This window comes from Ceratotherium simum, chromosome 7, assembly GCF_057802395.1.
Source record: "Ceratotherium simum simum isolate JZ-2026a chromosome 7, ASM5780239v1, whole genome shotgun sequence".
NCBI classification, from domain to species: Eukaryota; Metazoa; Chordata; class Mammalia; order Perissodactyla; family Rhinocerotidae; genus Ceratotherium; species Ceratotherium simum.
In genome coordinates, this window is record NC_141906.1 from 81,985,322 (window position 1) to 82,005,852 (window position 20,531).

The 20,531-nt window shown below is 40.7% G+C and overlaps 1 protein-coding gene across 4 annotated transcripts in view; it reads right to left on the reverse strand.

The window, feature by feature from the left end:
• Positions 1-660: 660 nt before the first annotated feature.
• Positions 661-20,531, reverse strand: part of SNX19 (sorting nexin 19) — a 39,787-nt gene continuing 19,916 nt past the window's right edge. Inside the window, exons 9-11 of one of the 4 annotated variants that reach the window (XM_004438482.3) lie at positions 3,014-3,198; positions 2,029-2,116; positions 661-926 (exon numbers count right to left, since the gene is read on the reverse strand). In XM_004438482.3, coding sequence (XP_004438539.3) covers positions 794-926; positions 2,029-2,116; positions 3,014-3,198 — 406 coding nt within the window. In that variant the 3' untranslated portion in view covers positions 661-793. Of the gene's footprint in view, positions 927-2,028; positions 2,117-3,013; positions 3,199-19,323; position 20,531 lie in introns of those variants that run through there. The other 3 variants (XR_015552763.1, XR_015552762.1, XR_015552761.1) reach the window with 3 other exon arrangements.

Genomic DNA, 20,531 nt, shown 5'->3' on the forward strand with positions numbered 1-20,531 from the left:
CAACTGCTCTTGGGGAGCGTGTTAGAAGGAAAGCTAATAAATAAAACCTGTGGTGCAACTCTCTTTCAGGAAAGGGTGTGGAGGGTGGGGTGGATCTACCAGAAGCTTTGTCAGTCTGCTTTGAAGTCTTCTGGACAGGAAAAGTGTAGCTACCCAGAGAAGTAGACTTCAATGGCATCCTCCATAGGGCTGATGTGTTGGAGAACAGCCAATGAGCAAGGAGTCCCTTGAGAAACATTTTCCCTCCCTCTTTTGGAATTGCTGGGAAACTAGGTAAGACGCACAGGTCTGGCTTTCAAGAGTGGTCCTGAAGGAATTTTCAGTTTCCTGGTGGGAACAGAGAGCTCAGAAGATTGTCTTCTACTCCACGGAAGTATGGCTATTGTTTTTTTCTTGGTCTATCTAGAGCCTGTCTGTTGGTGGATTAGGCACATGTATGCACAGGGCCAGGCTATCAGCAAACAATCTTAAGGAGGAAGGCAAAAGGAGGGGCAAAAGGGGCTCATTTTTCTACTTTACAGGTTCCTTTTCCAAAAGAAACAAGATCTACCCACCAGCAACAATCCAAACACTACAAAAAATGTATGGAAATTGATATGCATGCAAGTGGTACATAGAGCCCCCCGTCACCTGCTACAATCGGAGTAGAACTGGGGGGAAAACTGTGCCACTGAGATCCCATGCCTTCTGAGCAGCAGCCAGTTCCAGAAGGCACAGGCTTCCTGACTGGTCTCTGGGTGGCAGAGTAACTCTCCTTTCCCAACCTTCAAAGACTGGGTGGAATAACCTATGGCTAAGGGGAGTCACCCATCCTCTTGAGGTCGCCTGGGGTATCGGAGGCAGAGGTGGTTATGGTAGACTCCTCAAGGGAGGCACTGAGATCCAAGAATTCCAGGACGATGTCCCAAAGGCAGTAAATCAAATGCCTGAAATAAATGGACAAAACAACTTAGAGGAGGGTCTGGCTCAGTCAAAAGACATCGGATCCTGTTTATGCCATTTATTTTCCCTTCCCTCCTCACCCATTACTGATATCCTTAGTGGACACTAAACTTCAATAGCTTGATGAAGACTCTGCCATGAAATAAGTCTGTTGAACTAATAAAGGCTATGACCCCAATAAAGGTAGAAATAGTGCTTGAGACCAGATTTTAGGAAATTCCATATTTATTTATATAGCTACATTAGCACATCAGCACTGCTCCCAAGAACTGTGAGAGAGGAAAAATCCCTGTGATATCAACTTAAGAATTTTCAGAGCTTCTGACTACTGCTATTTCTCATAATTAATTACTATAGATTTACAGGTTACCTTATAGGTAATGAGGCAAAAACCAGGACCCTTAAGGACTGGGAGTTAATAGACGCAGTCTGCTTTGGGACAGGGTTTGAGAGAGGAGTATAAGTACTCCATACTTTTCAGAAGCATTCTATCCCAAGGTACCAGCCAGGGAAATACCTACCTCTTCTGGATTATTCTAGGAGTGTTCATCCAGCACTTCATTTCTGGTCCCTTTGTGGGAGTCCAACCTCATTATCTTGTCTACCTTATATTAAGCAAAGACAATTCCTGATCTTTACACTAATCATAGCTTTGCTGTGAGGTCATAAACCTATGGCTGAAAAATCATAATTTTATTATGTAATGCACAGGCCAGGGGATGTTCTTACGGTGTTCACAAGAGTTGGGAGATGTTGGAAAGAACCGTTAAGCACACTGAAAAGCCTGGAGGCTGACGGTATTTTCAGTGGTTCATGTGGGGGCCTGCATCAAGTTTTTCTAAATGCAACAGCGGCTGGTCCAACACTAGCTTACTACCACATGACAACCTACTCAGAAGCCGGCAGTGTGGGTTTTACTTAGTGTGCGTGGCCCTGGACTCCACACTCTGCAGTCAGGGCCCAGGGCAAGGAAAGACTGCAGTCCCATTCTTCTCAATGTGGGCTGTTCACTTAGAAACCCTGGATGCCTCTGATATCAGAGACAGCTTCAGCTGTGCTGATGTTGGGTACACATTTTCAGCCTACCTGTTGATGAGGGGTTGCTGTATTGACTCCAAGACTAGACTCCAGCTCAGCTGGCATTTGTTCACCCCAAGGATTTCTACTACAATATCTGAAGAGAAAACAATAGATACGATTTTAGTGTTACCACTGAAGCCTTAGATTCTAAGTGGATTATCTCCTCACGATATCTGCTACCTTTATTCAAACTGGGTATTTCTGGCATACCGCTGAACCACATAGCCATACTAAAATCCTCAGAAAACAGGGGAAAGCTAAGAAAAATATTTCTTAAGTTAGGTGTCTAAATAAGAACAGGCCTCAAGAAATAATTTTGTAATCTGTTACTAAAGTAACAGTGTAGGTACTTCTTATGTAACAGTTTAGGTTGGAGAACAGAGGGTAATAAGAGTAAACAAAATTGTCAAGAACTAAGAGTTCACTACTGTTCCCTGCTTACCATAGCATGGCCATAGGCAACAAACTGCCTTCCCTGCCCTCTAAAAACTACACAAAGTGAAGGAAAAAAAACCCTTTTCAGAGTTTATTTTTATCTACTGCTAAGGACCATGTACCTTACTCAATGGCTCTAATTTAGGAAGGTTGAGCTTCTGCAGGACATATTTTCTTCCCTGGTCCAAAATGCCATGAGCTGTCAGAGAACCTGAAGTCTTCATCTGGTAGGAATGGCTCTGAGACCTGCCCCTGTGGTGTACACAGAGCTTCCCCGGACCTGCCCCCAAGTTATTACCCCAAATATCTGCAGGATTCTCACCTACTACTTATGGTGTGGTCATAGCGATCCTTTCCATTCCCTCAGCATCACTTGGCTGAAGGGTAAAAGAATCAGAGCCCTGATCATTTTCCTATTAGCCTAAGAAATGGTGGCTTTCTGAGTATAGCCACATTCAAGGCCCTTTTACAAACAGGGAACGGTGAAGGGTAATGGTGGCAAAGCAGGATGGGAAGGGAATGGTTATCTGTAGAATCAATCTCATTGTCCAATTACCTGGCAAGACTCCCATCAGGCTCTGCAAAGCCTGTTTCTCAGCAGCCACCTTCTGCTCCTGGGTTCTTATAGGCCGCGGATACTTAGGCAAAACTCCACCAGGCCAGATGGATTCCTGAAGAAGCTGGAGGTACTGCACCCAGCGCTGTGGACATGTAAGATTAGCTACTTGCACCTCTAGCCACCTGTGGTGGAAGAGAGAAGGAAGGTCACATAAACCTAAAGAAAGTGCGCAGCAAGGTGTGAATCACGTGAGCAATCAAAACAGGGCAGAGCAAAATTAGCATCAACTCTCACAAATGAAACCAAGCCAACTCAACAACTTGGGATCACAGCATTCGAAGATCAGTAATAATAATAATAACAATATTGTTATTTACTGAGTGTCCACTATGAGCCATATATTGGAGCAGGGGTTTTACAGAACAGAACACTAAAGGGGCCTCTATCTCTTGGGCAAGGATGCACCTTTCAACTCTCTTCCAGTGGGAAGCATTGTAACTTCTCAGTAACGTGTACATGCAGCCTTTATAGTTACAGGTTTGGTGATTTTACACAAATCCGGTTGGTCTTTAAGTACCCCTGAGCTGTCTTGAGGATTTCCTACATTTGCCCTTTGCTCATAATAGTCCTCTCAGCGACAAGGCCCTCTCCTCTCCAGGAGAAGAAGTCTGCCCTTATGGCAAGATCTGTTCAAGTCCCATATCCTCCATGAAATCCTTCTTGACCATTCCAGCTAGAAGTAATCTCTCTTCCCTTAGACTTCCTTTGGCACTTAGTTCTACAGTACAGCTTTGGAACTAATATTTTTTTTAATTATAAATAATTATAAATAATAAACTAATTATTTTCTCATGTGTTTATAGCTTTACTTTTCCAACTAAATTATAAGTGCCACAAGAGTTCTGTGTCATACTTTCAAAAAATTTCCCACAGTGCCTTGGTGCTCAAGAAATGTTTGTTGATTGACTGACAATTGTTCTTATTAACAATGAAAAATTCCCCCTCTGTCTTACTTTCAAAAATGAGTCAATAACTCTGAGAGGGCAGATACAACAAACCTGCAGTTCCTGTAAGACATTTCAACCTTATTCTTTATTTGTCCCTGCATGTTTTCAGAGTGATACGTTACCAGCTGAGGCTCAGGACTGCTGAGGCCTCCTTAGTATGTACCACGGTTGAGACTGGCATGGCTATGACTATAATGGGTGGACGTCAACAACTTCTACTCATGCATGGAAGACTATTTGCTACTGACCACACGGCAGCTCATGCCATTGCTCCTATAACCAAGTTACTGGTCGCCCATCCAAGAGCAGAGGGAGCTGCCAACGCAAACTTTATTTAACCTCCACTCTGCCAGACAGTCTGCATTCCACTCAAGCTAAGCATTCCAGCCTTGGGGGCTGCAATCCCCCAAGCCCAGGGCTCACAAATGATTCTAAGAATAGGAAGTCTGAAAGGTAATGGCAGGGCAAGAATGGCAGACATCGACGGAGATCAAGAGCGGCACAAAGCTGCTCTTGCCCAAAATAGCCATCACGATCGTATTTGTTATTATTAGGGCTTCATCTCCTTTTTATAGGGCTTTTCATTCAGCGAGCCTAAGACGCCTGACGAAAGGGATCCAGTAGCAAGAATTCCTGTTCCTGTTTATAGAAGAGGGTCACCAAAGGGAGGTGGATTCAATGACCTGATCAGGTTCTCTGTAGGGAATCAAATGACTTCACTCTCTTAAGCCAAGTTTTCTCTTCTACACCTCAAGCCACATATGCTTGTGTGACTTTTGCTAAGGTCAATGCTTAGTCTCATCTAAGTGATGTGAGGGAGAGAGGCAAGGTCTTGAAAACCAACATCTTTAAGTCCTCCAAGGAGCCAGGCGAATCCTAAACAAGAACCATCAGCTAGAATTAGTTCTAGCTCAGTTTTTCATTTCCATGTGCATATCATAAGCCAGAGTGCTCTTACTTTTGTCCTCTGGAGCTAATAATGCCTGCCACTCAACTCTTCAAAGGTATCTCAGCATCCTCTCAATGTTTCCTAGACTAAGCATAATATACAACAGCAAATCTGGGTACCCTGGTCATCTTCTGGGCATGTCTTACGATAAGAGTCTAATTGTTTTGAATTAATGTTAATTCACCCCATGAGAACAGGACCTCATGCTGCATATGGTAAGGATGTCCTCTTTGTTCTCTTTCATGGTGACTTAGCAACTCAAGCACACAAGCTGGGTCCAAAACAAATTTTGGCATGTGGCAAAATATGAATTTATAAATTTATACAAATCCACAGGACTATAACTTATCAAGCACTAAATGGGAATGTTGGGAAGAAGAATCAAAGTTTTTTAAAAAGGGAAAATAAGCCCTTGATGATGAGGATGAGTCAGTGAGTCCAATCAAACTGTGGGAGCTAAGCAGAACTAACTGACAAAAACGACTGAAATCTCCAAGTAAAATATCAGCTGCTGATAAAACAAGGACACTGTCAAGCACTGTAAACCTTGAGGCACAGAACTGATCAACAGAAGGCCCCAGAAATAAGAAAAAGGACTTGTGCAAACTGGCAGAAATAAAACAAATTTCATGTCTAAAAAGAGGAAATAGTTTAGAAAGGGGCTTCTGCTGGCTAGGTGCTGCAGTTTCACTTTCCTTAGTCAGTTTCATACCTCAAGGTAAAAGACACCACACACACTTATACTACACAGATTGAAACAGTAACTCTTTTCAGGATTCTCCTCCTGCCCAGAATGCCTGTGCCTAAGAAAGTGCAGGCATTCTCCTGGACATTCGGGATTAGCCTGGTTTCATTTCCCAGCCCCAGGCAGTCTGTGGAGCAGACTAAGGGCAGCAAATCTTTCTTGTTCACAGAACTTTTCAGGTATGGTATCTCATCATGAGTGATGAATCCCAATCTGGAAGGAAAAAATGATAAAGCCCAAACCAAGAAAATCACCACCACCACTACCTCCATGACCCAAACTGCCCTGCCCCTCATACAATACAAAAAAATCTATGAGCTGTAGACCAATTTCTAAGGCATGCTTTATTATTACACACAATGCCTTTTTTAAGTTGTAAACGGCGAGATTCGAGGATTCCGTATAATGTGCCTTGCCTATCACCTAGCATAGAACCAACCACTGGTAACAATGAAGAGAATGGGATGTCTTCATCCGATGATCTCTTCTCTCCTTTCCATCTCCATTTTCCCTTTTATTCTATCATCCTCTCGAGGGAAGCTCCATACACACCACTAGTGCTTTAATCTAACTTTATTAACTCTCTCAGTCCTGCTCGACTTATTCTGAAACCGAGCTACAGCAGAGAAAGCAAAGAGATTAGGCATTGGAGTGTTAAAAGAGAGACTGACGCCTTGACTCCTCCTCACTAGTTCCCTTCATCTCTCTATCCTAGATGTTGTCTTTCTATTCTTAACCTAGGAGTGGGAAGGTTAAAAAGAAATCTGCATCCCTATAGCACTCTTGAAGCAAAAGGAATGGAATTTATGTGTCTGAAGTCCAATGTATCACAGGAGCTTTTCCAGCATCAGTTTCTGGAATCTGTTGGTACCACTTACTATTATGCTAACAGAAATCTAAAGTTTCAAGGTGGATACACACACATATCCCTCTGACTATTTATTATAAATTATTTATAAGAAATCCTTTACTAAATACTAACGCTAATGTTTATGTAATACAAGACAGATGAGGTAACTATGCTAAATTAAATATGGTAGAGAACAGCCTCAAATAGCATTGGCTTTATTTTCTACTACTATTCTAGTTTTGATATTTGATTTAGAGATACCTCCTTCTACCATCCTACCTTTTTCCCATAGGAAAGAAGAAGAAGAAAAAAAGCCAAACCAGGTCTGTTCTGTCAGGCCATCTCTGAATAACTCAGAGCACATGGAAGCCTTAACAGGGGGCCCAGAAATAGCCAATAAAACGAGAAAAAAGCAACAGCGGATTGACACTGAGACATTCAAGAGCTTCTCCGATGCCAGACATGGAAGGAGGGAGGACATGGAGATTAGAGCTTTCCACTACAGAGGGAGTGCACGTCTAGGCCATGTTCAAAGGAACCTGGTCTGAAATAGCTATAGATAGAGGAATGAAGCAGTGGCTAAAAAGGAGACAGTTTAATACTAGGGCTTACAATGGCACTTCAAGGTTAGTAGAAGGTCATTTCCCATCAAAACAGCAGAATCAAATTTCATGAGTAAGGGGAGAGAGCTTGAGGGACAATGTCAAATCTAATTAGCCCAATTCCCTTCACTTCTTTTCTAAGAAAGCTGCTATGGCTGAGGAGGAAGGGCCCTGAATGGCTTAATGGGGAAGACAGGGGGAGGAGGATAGTGAAATCATAACATAGAAAATATTCATAAGAGCAATAAACAATATTCTAACCAAATGCCTGGTGCAGTCTAAATGGAAGAGAAGAGCAGACTCATTCCTTGTACCCTATCAGCTGGGCTGTACCTCTGTAGACAGACCCAAGGGTGATTATGCTCCAACCTCATCTTAACGTACAAATACAGTTCAGAGGAAAAGAGAGAGGAAAGGAAGATCAGGTTCAAGCTTCTATCATTCTAAAGAGATCTACAGTAGATTGGAAGTGTCAACTCATTTTATTACCCTTAGAGCGGGCTTTTCCAATCTTGGCACTACTGACGTTTTGGACTAATTTTTTGTTGTGGAGGGCTGTCCTGTGCATTGTAAAATGTTTAGCAGCATTCCTAATCCCCCCAGATACCAGTTGTGACAATCAAAACTGTCTCCAGACATTGCCACATGTCCTCTGAGGGAAAGAAATTGCTCCCAGTTGAGAATCACTACCTTAGACTTAGGGTCTTTTGGATACAATGTGTCAGGCCACTTTTATAGTCATTTTAAACCTGGTGGACGTAGCACAACATTTTTCAAATTGTGTGCAGAACAGCATTAGAGGCCGTGTCATCAGCTTTGTGGTTTGTGACAACATTTAAAAACATCTAAATAAAAACAGATTAGAATAGAAAACATAAAAACGCATCTCATGTTTTGGGACCCTTTTGTTTCATATGTCTATGTATATATAGATATATCAGAAGTGTATCTGTGCGTGTGTGCGCGTGTTCATAGTGGGTCAGGATGTAAAATGTATTTCTTACTGTGGATTAAAGTTTTTAAAAAGTTTGAAAATGTTGATATAGTATAAGGAATTAGGAGTTTCAAGAGAAGGGGGGAAAAGCCTATGCCACATTTTTAGCTGCCTGGAAACACTCCCCACCTCCACCCACGCCCAAGCACCCTGTAACATGTTTATAATGGCATAAACCGTGAACACTGTGTTATGTACCCACAGTCCTCACACATTACTACAAGTATTTGTTCATTAAATCAGCAGCCCCAATCTATAGGGTGGAGAGAAAGGAAATCTTAAGGGTGATAGTGTGGATGCAGGGCATTTCCCATTAAACAACTGCTTTTGCCAATTTCGCATCTGATTAAAAAAAAAAAAAATCTGAAAAAAAAAAAAAGTAATACTTCCCTTCCCTCTGAATCCTTTCCCAGGCTTCTGCCTTCCTGCCATGGCCCCTTCACATGTTTACAGACAGTTCCTCCCTGTCAGCTCTCAGCTCTAGACTGCTCAGTCCTGTAACTAGCTAGACCCATGATATTCAGCTGTGTCTGAGAAAGTTTAGCATTGTTGCCCTCTGACTATGTATCTGGGTCACCATGCTTTCCTGCCTTGTGTTGGGAGAAGAATGTGGAGGAAATGAACTTCAAGGGCAAGAAACTCTTGTTTCTTTCTCCCAATGACTATCGTGAAATCTAAAATGGCTCATAGAGTCTACACAACTTCTTTGATTTTTGCTTTCATGTTTTAAATCACAGATCCACATCTTTAAAACACGTGCTTCAAGGGAAGACTAAATACTATCCACCACAATTTAAGAAGCTGAGTTCCGTACTTTTATATCAGCCACAAATAGTTTTTGTTTTTGATTAGCCATGTACAAATTACAGATATAAAATTAATATGCATTAAGAATTGAAGCATACTTACTCAAGGAAAGAAGTTAAAGAAATCATCTGCTGAACCTAAGAGGTTATCTATTCCAATCTCACCAATTCACACATAGGAACACCGAGAACCAGAAAGGAGCACTTCATAGCAAGAGGCTTATAGGAACACACAACTTTAGAGTTGGAAGGAAAGCAGTTATCTCTATCTAACCTCCTCCCAATCCTTGTGTAATGTCATGGCATAGCCAAGGGCTCTGGCCTGTGAACCCAGAAAGTTGGGCCTTTATCTTAGGTCTGCCACCAATTAGGAATGTGCCATTGGGGAGCTTAATTCCTGAAAAGGATAATTTCAATTCATTAGACATGCTTCTTAAATACTGGCAACCAAAATCTGTCTCCTTATAACCTCTAGTCTTCTACCCTCTGGAGTTGACAGAAGGTATTAAAGTTACTAGGTCAAATCTCTCTTCCAAAAGACAACACTTTGCATTTGTAAATTCAACTATTATTTCTCCCCTAAGTCTCTTCTGCAAGCTCTACGTACTTGATTCCGCCAACCTCAAAGTTGAGCACAGAGAAAACACTCAATAAATGTCTGATGAATGGACAGAAATGAACCATTCCTCATTCTGATTTCATCCTCTGGGTATGTGCTGCTTTGTTATTCTCTCTTAAAATGGAGTGCCCAGAAACAAACACAACCTCCAGATGTGCCCTGACCAGCAAAGAATGCAGAGGATTAGTGCCCTCCCTGATCCAGACACTATACTTCTATTAATATAGTCAAAAACTGTGTTGGCTTTTTGGGCACACACATCAAAGCACTTGACTCATTGGATTTGCAGTCAACCAGAACCCAGGTCCACATATGTACTTTAACAAAAAATCGCATGGCCCTCTGTTAAGTCTCGTCTTGCCCTTCTATACTTCTGCAATATTTTAAAAATCTAAATTCTGATTTATAATATTTGCTTCTATTAATTTTCATCTTGTTGGTTTTAGACTATCATTCTAACCTTTCTAAATCTTTTTGAATCTTGATTATTGTTATCCAGAGTATTAATTATACCTCTGAGATTAGAGTTACTTACAAATTTACTGATGAAAAATTGAACAGCATAAGAACAAGAGCAATACTCTATCAGAGAAATTTTCCTCCAGGTTGACATCCATGTATTAGATACTCTTGGGTTAATAATACTCAACTAGCCACGAATCACTTAAAAGTACTACAGTCCAGGCCACGTATGTCCATTTTTATCTATATGGATGTTATGAAAATATGGCAAAAGGTTGCTGAAATCTATACGCAGTGTAATGATCGCTGCATTCCTTTCATTTAACGGTCTAATAATCCTGCTAAAGAAAGAAACCATACTAATCAGGCAGTGTATGTTCCCAATGAACACAGACCAGTTTCTAGGGCTCGTCATTTCCCTTCCCAAGTGTTTACAAAACGTCTATTTAATAATCTGCTTCAGAAATTTCCAGAGATAAATATCAGGATCGACAATCTGTATCCCTTTTTTAAAAGGCAAGGTATTTGTCCATCTCCAACCCACACATCTCCATATGGCAATATTCTTAAGGATCTTAGGTTTTCAATGATAAATATAAATTCTTTCAATTCTATGGCATATAATTCATCTGGGTCAGGTACATGAGCTTTACAACAGGTTATATGCTCTTTTATTATTTTCATTCCCATTTTAGTCTTCAATTCTAATTTAATCATATTTGCTCAATTCATCTGTTAGACCATTTTCCTTGAAGGAGAAAATAGAAATCAAATGGCCTAGCAAATGATAGACCAATTCACTGTTGAATAAATGAATAAATACTTTCTCAATGTAACCAGTTAATACTGCAGCATCTGTTCCAAACAACTTACCTATATTTTCTTTGTTCTTCTTTTTGTTTTTTTGTTTTTTTTTTGTGAGGAAGATTGGCCCTGAGCTAACATCTTGCCAATCCTCCTCTTTTTGCTGAGGAAGACTGGTCCTGGGCTAACATCCATGCCCATCTTCCTCCACTTTACAAGGGATGCCGCCACAGCATGGCTTGACAAGCGGTCTGTCGGTGCACGCCCGGGATCCGAACCAGTGAACCCAGGGCTGCCGCAGTGGAGCGCGCACACTTAACTGCTTGCGCCACCAGGCTGGCCCCCGGTTTTCTTGTTTTTAATATGTGTTTTTTTTAAAAAAGTATTCTCATAACATTTATCCACAACTTCAGCTCCTTCTGAGTTTAAGCTTACTGAACACCATTCTTATTAGTTCTATTGCTTATTATTTTCCATTACTCACTATGTGTCCCATCTCTCTACTTTTTATATATGTTCCTCTAGAATCTGATCCCAGTTAACTACCCTCGTTTCATGAGATGATGATTCTTTTCCTTCCTCACTGGAATCATGTGTTTGTTTATTCCATCTACGCAACACACATTGGTTGAGCTTCTTCTAAGTGCCAAAAGAATAAGACTGTAAGGTTTTGAGGGCAGGGATCTTACTTAATTCATTTGGATATCTTCCGCAGCACTTACTGTAATAGTCTCATTCGTGCAATTAGCCATCAAATATTTACTGAATGAATTAATCATATTTCAAAACTCTCAATGATAACTTCTCATGTTAAAATTTTAAGTTCATGTGTTATTATGGCATATAAAACTATTATTCTTTATCTCATTCTGTTACATGCTTCTGTAAATTCTAGTACCTCTCATTACCTCCACTGTCCTTTCTCTGTCAAGTGTTTTCCATAATATCCAGTTTTAGCTTTGTCTCAATTTTTGTTTTTTCAGTTTCTTCCTCTTCACTGAGTTGATGGGTCTCCTGGCAAGTACATCTTTCCACTATCCTTGAGTTACTCTAACTACAGCCATCTATAGTTAGGAGTCCACCATGTGAGTATCCCATGCCAAGGTGCAAAAAATTAAAAAATCTTCCCTTTGTATTAGCTACACAGTTTACTATTCATTCCACATTTTCCTTTTTCTTCCAAAGACAGAACTTACAGATAGAAAAAAAGATGAAAATGCAATCTAGGTCTCCAGGTCTTTTTCTATCAAAAATCTCAAAATTATTAGAGATACAGTCCATGCTTCCTCATTTATTTTTACACAAAAGTAGATAATCTATTGATACGCTGTTGATTTAATAAGCAACAACAGACTTTTAATCAAAACTCAGATACACTGTTCAAAAAGATACTATACCATCCTATCAGTTATGCTTCTCAAACCACAAGGTAGAAAACTGAGTCATTCTTGATTTGCCCTTTTCCTTGTCCCTAGCCACGTTTCCCTGCAATACTACATAATTATTTAAACAATTACTAAATCGAGTTGAGGTAGCCCTGGTGGCCTAGAGGTTAAGGTTTGGCAGTCTCACTGCTGCAGTCCGAGTCCCAATCAGGGAACCACATCACTATCTATCAGTTGTCACACTGTGGCAGCTGCATGTTGCTGTGATGCTGAAAGCTCTGCCACCAGTATGTCAAATACCAGCAGGGTCACCCATGGTGGGCAGGTTTCAGTGTCATTCCAGAGTAGACGGACTAGGAAGAAGGACCTGGCCACCCACTTCTGAAAAACTTGGCCATGAAAGCCTTATGAATGGCAGCAGAATGTTGTCTGATGGAGCATTGGAAGGTGAGAGGATGGTGCAAAAAGACCAGGCAGGGTTCCACTCTGCTGTCCACAGGGGTGCTAGGAGTCAGAATCAACTCAACGGCACTAACAACAACAAAAACAACTCTAGTTGATCCTACCTCCCATATCTCAGGAATTCATCACCCCTTTACCATCTTGATAGCAATGATCTTAGTTTAGGTCCTCACCACCTTTCATTTCTATCAGTGCAATTCTTTCCTAATTTGTCTCCGTGGTTCTAACTTCGCCTCCTATAATTAACCCTCCATAGCACTATTTAAGTGATTTCTGTAAATTACAAAGTTGATCATGTCATCACCTGTTTAAATTTTGTAAACGGTTTCCCACCAAATGGGGGACAAACTCTATGTTCTCTGAATGGCTCAGAGGGCTCTGTATGAGTCAGCTCCTATTAAACTCTTCACTGTAATCTTTGGCCACTCTTGTTGCACATCACGTATTCCCAATCATACCTGACTTCTCTGAGTACCACAAACATGCCATACTTTTTTACTGCTCTGCCTTCAATCCTTTATTTTCCAATGTCTGCTCTCAACTTCCCTTCATCCTTTAAATCCTGTCTCAGATGTCATCTCCTCTTTAAGCCTTCCCTGGGCCTCTCATAATTGATTACTTAGCCCCTGCTCTGAATCGCATATACAGTTCTTTTTAAAATGCTAACACTACGCTCTGTTTATTTATAAAACTGCACCTCTGATGGGATATCAAACTTCCTAGGGTAGGAATTTGGGTCTTTTCTGTATTTTGATAATTTAACATAGTGTCTGACACAGAGCAGGTAATCAATAAATATTATTTACTAAGTGAATTAATGCTGTATGTGGGACAAACACCGGTCTTAAAGCATGGCACATTGCTCAAAATAAGCTCTGCAGAAAGCAAACACCCCAATGCTTAAAGCAGCAACAGAATAGTGAGCTCTTAAATATTCAAGCATATGGACGTGGACAATAAAAGATTAAAAAAAAGTGGACAATCTAGAAATCTTTTGTATTTGGCATTTTATATCTATTTATATAAACATTTGGCAGATTTATTTTCCTAATAATCTTTTGTTTAAGCTAATATTAAAATTAAACTATGTGCCAATACACCAGCTGGAGGGTAGATGTTGTAAGAAGTATACTGGCTAATAAGTCTGCTGAACTAGAATTAAGAAGTCATCATGATTAATCCATGCAATTCACTCCTGGTTATACACTCCCCTAGAAAGGAAGAGAGGTGGAAGTCAAGGGAGTGGGTCAGCCATGCTTCATATCCGGCACATTCTATAGATCCTAGAGGAGAGAGACAGCTGCCAGCAGCCTATGTTTTTGTCAGTTCTCCTGGCAAATAGGCCCAGAGAATAGAGGAGACTGAAAGTCAAACAAAAGCAAAGGGCTTATAAAGACTGAGAGCCACACTTGTGTTCTGGGAAGTGTCCCTAATGGATGGAGCAGCATCGAACTGATTCCAACCCATTACTTGAAACTGGTAAGAAGAAACGAAGGCAGCAGAATGTTTAGGGGAAAAAATGAACAAAAGCAAAGGTCAGGTTACCTTTCTAACAGATACAGAATGAGGGGGAGACACTTGGGGGTTCTGTGTTCATGGGATAAACGAGACTGACTGCAAAGGGAGATGTCTAGAAATTTGTTCTAGATTTGAGTATTGTGACACCCTTAGGATTCCTATTTGAAAGCTTATTACACAAATCTAGTGTACCTCTGAAGACCTTCAGATCAACTTTTCTCAGCCCCATACTATGTTGCTATCAATGCACCATAATCCAGCTCTGAAAAATCAGGGGTGACAGACTCGAAAGCTAGGCAGAATCAAAGTCATGCTTTTTGGGCAACTGCCTGCTATTCATCTGATGCATGTAAAAGCAGCAGCAGGACATCTTTCTCCCAATCAGCAACTCCCTCAGAGTCTCTGGAACAGTGAAGGTCTCTGCTCCAAGCCAGAGAGATTCCTCTGTCAGGAAGACGCCATCAAAGCTTGACCCCAATACCGAGCATAAAACTAGTTCATACCCTTCTGGGGAAAAGATAAACTTGGTAGTCAGAAGAGTCACAAAAGTTTCACAAAGGCAGTGTGCTGTAATGAGTGAATATAACACTGAAAAGCCACAGACAGGTTTGAGGCTGGTGTGACCACTTAAAAATTGAATAAACACTGAGTTCTGGCTTCCTTCTTAATAAAATGGACTAATTCTTGCCTTGCCTTCTTCACAAAGTTATCAAGATCAAATGAGAAAAATGAAAGCATTTTTGAAACTGCTTCTGTGGGTTTGTGCATGTGTCAGAGAAAGACTCCTTTAGATCCTCTTAAAAAATTCTGCCAGGTCCAAGGAACTAAATGATGGCAAAATCCTGAATGAGTTTTGGATTTCACGCCTGTTTTCCCTTTTGTAAAATTTACCTTCCTCTCAGCAGGCTCAGGGATATAAATATTAGAGCAGTGAACCACTTTTGTACGGAATGTTTAAAAAGATTGGAGAGGGACCTCATGGGGTTATGGGTAATTTGAAGACTACAGTTCAAAATCCTTCTTAAAATTAGACCTCCATATATTAAACAATGAAACTTCCATTCTGCAGAGACTGCAGAATCCAAAATGTCTCTTTCCTTCTTTCCTTGGTCCCAAGTGAACAGCAAGCCTGGCTCATTCTCAGTCACCACGTAGTTATCCTGACCCTTTCCTTTCTCAGTGCCTAGGGAAGTGAGGCGGGTAGAGAAGAGGAAGGCTGATTGAAATGGCCACCCATTCAGAAGAATATTGGTAGAGGGGAAAGAGGAGTGAGAGGGAAAGAAACATTTAGAGCTGGAGCACTAGGAAGAAAGGCAAGACACAAAGGAGGGCAGAAGGCAGGAATTTAGAGGTTGTCTTAACAATAGACCCCCTGTTTTTCTCCCACAGGGAAATCTCCAGGCTCTGCTCTGGGCAAAAACCACCACTACAGGAGAGGAGGGAGGAGGGAAGACTGCAGGAGGGAGAGGTGATAAGTATGTGCTCTACTTGATGGGGCCGACCCCCAACTTCTACAAATATTAGAGATCAGAGAATCAAGAGTATGCTCCGCTCTTCTGATTTGGAAGAGAAGAATTAGGGATTATATTTAAGTAAGCAGACGTGGTAGGGTTCCAAATTATGCTGTGAAAATGGCTAGAGTAAGCTGGAAAAAACTAGCCTTGAAGAGAACAAAGGATAAACATGAGAAGCAGATGTCGAAGTTAAGAAAGCAAGAAAAACATTGGGAGGAGCATGGGAAGGAGAAATGACTATAATAAACAGAATTACCTTGGGGTAGAAGGGCTACCTGAAGGTATTTCTTTCCAGGTTCCTGTCTACAGGCTGAATTTTAAACGCTTTCCAAATAGAAAGCTATCTATTCTGACATTAAGGATAGAGAACAATGCAGTGGCATCTCCAGTATCTCCACATAGTAAGGACTTTACGGGTACCACTCGTGGTTAGAAAACAAGAGGGAAAGAACAGGAGGTGGTCAAGGAACTAACCTTGAAGCTGTATTTACACAGCAAGCATACTGTGTTTACAGAGATTATATGTTTATTGGCGGAGGGCTAAATTTCCCTCAAGACAACCTTTGGTGCCATAATTACATCAATACTAGATTAAGGTGTATTTCCCACCAATTCATCCCTATTCCCTCCCTGTTCCAGTACCAAATAGGTCTATTCCTCCATGGGGCAGTTGGTGAAGTCTATGTCTAAAGACAGAGATCAAAACTGAAGCATTTAAGCAAAATAAGTGAGAGGGAGAAAGTCAAACACTGTATGATCTCAGTCATAAATAGAAGATAATAGCAACAACAAACAAATGCGTAGAGACAGAGATTAGACTGGTGGTTACCAGAGGGAGATGGAGGAGGGAGAAAGGAATGATTAGGCACATGTGTGTGGTGATGGATTGTAATTAAATCTTTGGGTGGTGATCATGATGTAATCTACACAGAAATTGAAATATAATGATGTACACTTGAAATTTTTATAACTTTATAAACCAACGTTACCTCAATTAAAAAGAAAAAGAAGCCATGTGATCATACACATGGCCAGGGTCAGAAAAAAAACCCCAAAAAACCGAAGTATTAACATGTGGCTACGTCTGTAAAACTAAGTTCATAGGAAAGAGCCAAATGACTCCATCTATGGCTGAAAGCAATAGTAAATACCCTTGATTATTTAACATGTTGATAAGATTCCCAATATCAGTGCAATCTAGCACAGACAATCTCTACCTCAGTGAGATGTGTATCTAACACTTTGGTATCCAAAAAGGCTCTGAAGATAAGACCTACTAGCTTATAGAGAGTACTAACAAAATTTTTCAACTTCAGATGTCCAGCTGGTTTCATTAATGTAGGCTTTCTGGTTCCCTTTGGGGTCCTGAGTCAAAACTGTTCTTAACGAATCAGCTCTGGCACTGAATCCTTGAGGAGTGGATGCACTCAAAGGGGCAACTTCTGGCAGTACACACTGCTCAGAGAAGCAAGTGTATGCTGAAGACCAATCAGAACAGAAGGCAGAAGGGTGAAAGCTGAAAGAAACTGGACTTGTCTAAAAGTCAGTGGCAGATAAGTAGCCTCTGAATCCTGGAGCAAGAGAGCGAATGGTTTTGATTACTATCACCACCAAGGCAAGGACCTGTAATTGCAAAATAAACTATGGCTCCCTCAAAGGTGAATGGGTATTGTTTAACCTGCAGCGCCACCTGGTGCCCAGAGGGAGAATCCCTGTCCTAACTCCCCCAAATAGCATTAGCCTGGTGGGCTTTCCATAATGTATTTAACAAAACAAAAGGATCTCTCTTTCTGTTTTGTGTGTGCGCACACACACAAAGGGGTGTGGCTGAAAGGGGCTGGCTGAAAATATTCAAAGTATGTTTAAAGCTTACTTTTTATTTAAAAGTAGAAATACCCCTTCCCCTCTTTAAAAATGTTTCAGTGCCTGAAATATTATTTACCCTAAACCAGTGTAAACCAGTGTAAATGATATCTATCTTACAAGGTCTAGCTTTAAACACTTTCTTCTATAAAGCCTACCTAACATTTACTCCCAAGAATCCTTCTGATTTTTTTACTGTGTTTATGATCTATATCTCATATTGTTCAATATTTCTAATTGATTCTTAAGGGTTATCTCTTCTCTTAGGCTGAAAGGGCTTTGAAGTAGAAACAATGCCACACTATGTCTGAAGAATTAATAAGTACACATAGGTGTCAAATCTTACACAGACTTTTCAAAAATTATGTGTAAACAGGTCACCATAACAAGAACTAAATAAAGTTAATTTCCTAGAAAGCAAAGGAAGAGGGTTAAGAATACTTGGGTTAAGGGGTAGTTCCCTTGTTCTAAAGAAACTGAATTTCTGCTCTGGATATGACTGGGGGAGATTTTAAGTATGTGAGTAAGATAGGATGAAGTACATAGATAGATAGATAGATAATATGAAGGAAGAGACCCTGATTTGAAGGATGCAGAAATCACTTTCTGTCTCTTAGGGTCTTTGCTATTAACAGATCACCAAGAAAGCTCACTATAAAGACCTCTCCAAAAAAACCATTAAAATGTAAACATATTATCTACTCTGCTCTACATCAGATGTGTTACTATCCTAGCAAATAAGAATCCCCAAGGAAAAGGAATATGGAGCTTGTAAGGACGGATGAGAACTCACATTTACTGAGTGCTACCACGTGCCAGGCATGCAACAAGAGACTTTCATTTATTATCTCTTATCCTCCAAAGAACTTCATGAGCTAGGCACTGTTATTCCCATTTGGATAATAACTGAGGCAAAAGGAGGTTAAGTGACTTATTTTAAGTCACACAGATAGTATGCCTCAAAGAGAATTTGAATTGAGATCTGTCTGACTTCAAAGCCCATATTCTTATTTCACCATGTGGAAGGAAAGAGGTTGAGAAGACACAACATCTCTCAGGAGATGCTTCCAGAGAGGGCAAGCTTAGATGGGGCCTCCCAGTGGGAGGCCCATGATGGCAGAGGGCACTGTGTTCTTTTGGAAAATAGTGCGCCACCAGAATGGGAGACGCCTGAAGGGCCTAAAGGAAAAACCTCTTTGCTCAGGCCCAACCATGGCTCTGGAAATTGGAGCTGTCAATTAAACAAATGTGGGGGAGGGATGTAAGACAGATTCAGTTTACATTTGTGTTTCATGTCTCTCAGCACTGCTGAGGAACTCCTGAGATTCTTACTAGTGATAAGCAGAGGGACTGATTAAATTGGAATGGCACGTGATCTTCATTCATTTGACACATATTTATTAAGTGCGTTCCATGCATACGGCTAGGTGCTTACAACAGAATGGTGAATAAGACATAGTCCCTGCTCTCAAGATGCTTACAGTCTGAAACTGTCCTCAAAAGCTGTCTTGGGTTCCTATTTGTAGTTACAGATGGGCAAGAGATACCAATAACCTGATCTGAAAAAAAGGTTCTGAGGTTTAAATACCTCATGAAGATGTTTTTTTCTTAACTGTTACAATGATCAATTCTGTATCTCTGTTTGAGTGTATGAGGATTTAAGAACATGCACCACACACAGGAGTGCAAAAACAAACATGCATAGGCACACACAAGTTACTACCTACCTGGTACAACCTTAAAGATGTATTCAAGTAGAAGCTATCAGTACATGATAGGAAAGGCATGATGTCTTCATCCTAAGATGGGTGTAGAATAAGTGACACCTAAGAAATATGACAGGGAGGCCACTCATATATTAGAAGAGACTCTTGGGGCCCATCCTGGCCCAGTCTATAGAAGTCAACAGCTTCTCTTTGTCAAGGTCTCGTGGAAGAAGCGTGGGACAAGCAGCTTTCCTTTTCCCCAAGGAAGCACAATACAATCTGAGCAAAGCCATCACTGCAAAAAATTAATTTCGGCATCTCTAAAAACAGTCTGAGTCAATAATTAGAGGGCCAGTAAATAATTTGAAAGGAAAATTTGAAGACTTGGAGATAATTTTGTATCTGGGGCTCTTGAAAAGGTATGCATTTTTCTATGGAGGCTGTGCATAGAAGGAGATCAGGTGTAAGATACAACAAGGCACCAGAGCTGAACTGAAGGAAAGAGTTTACAGAGCAAGGGAAAAAACTGTTAATTTGTGTTTCCTGAGAAACTGTGCATCTTAACTTTGATAATCTTTTTCTGATTGGGAATAGGATGAAGAATAGAAATACCTCAGGGAGATCATACAATCTTTGATCCAGGAGTGCTTTAAGAATAAAATCAGAATATGCAGATGGAAATGAATTTATATGCTACTATTATATGCATGTGTCCCTGAGGCCAATCAGATGGAAAGCAAGAGAGAGGAGATGAGAATAAGGCACAGCAACTTTCAAGTGAGGCCAATTATAGTGGCCCCTGCTTTGTAAGAAAGCTTGCACAGTGGGGAGGCTGTATGGAATAGTAGAAAGGGCTTTGAGGCCAGGATAACTTAAGTGGAATCTTGGGTGTGGCACTTATTAGCTCTATGATTCTGGGAAGGTTATTTAATCTGAGTATCATTTTCCTCGCTTGTAAAATGTGGAAACATGCGTCTATCTCAGAACTGCATTGTACATTAGTACATAAAGTACATAGCTGCTTACCTGGTACAGTTAGTATTTAATAAATGTCAGTTCCTTTCCTGTTACAATTGCTTGTGCCCTTTAGGTGGCAGGCCTGGAGTTTCCCTTAAGATATAATCAATGTCAGAAAGAGGCTTTATCCATCTGCTACTTAGTTATGCCCACTGAGAAAGAGGCCGTTGAATGGACTCCACTCAGAGAACACCTAAGATTCTGGAGTGACC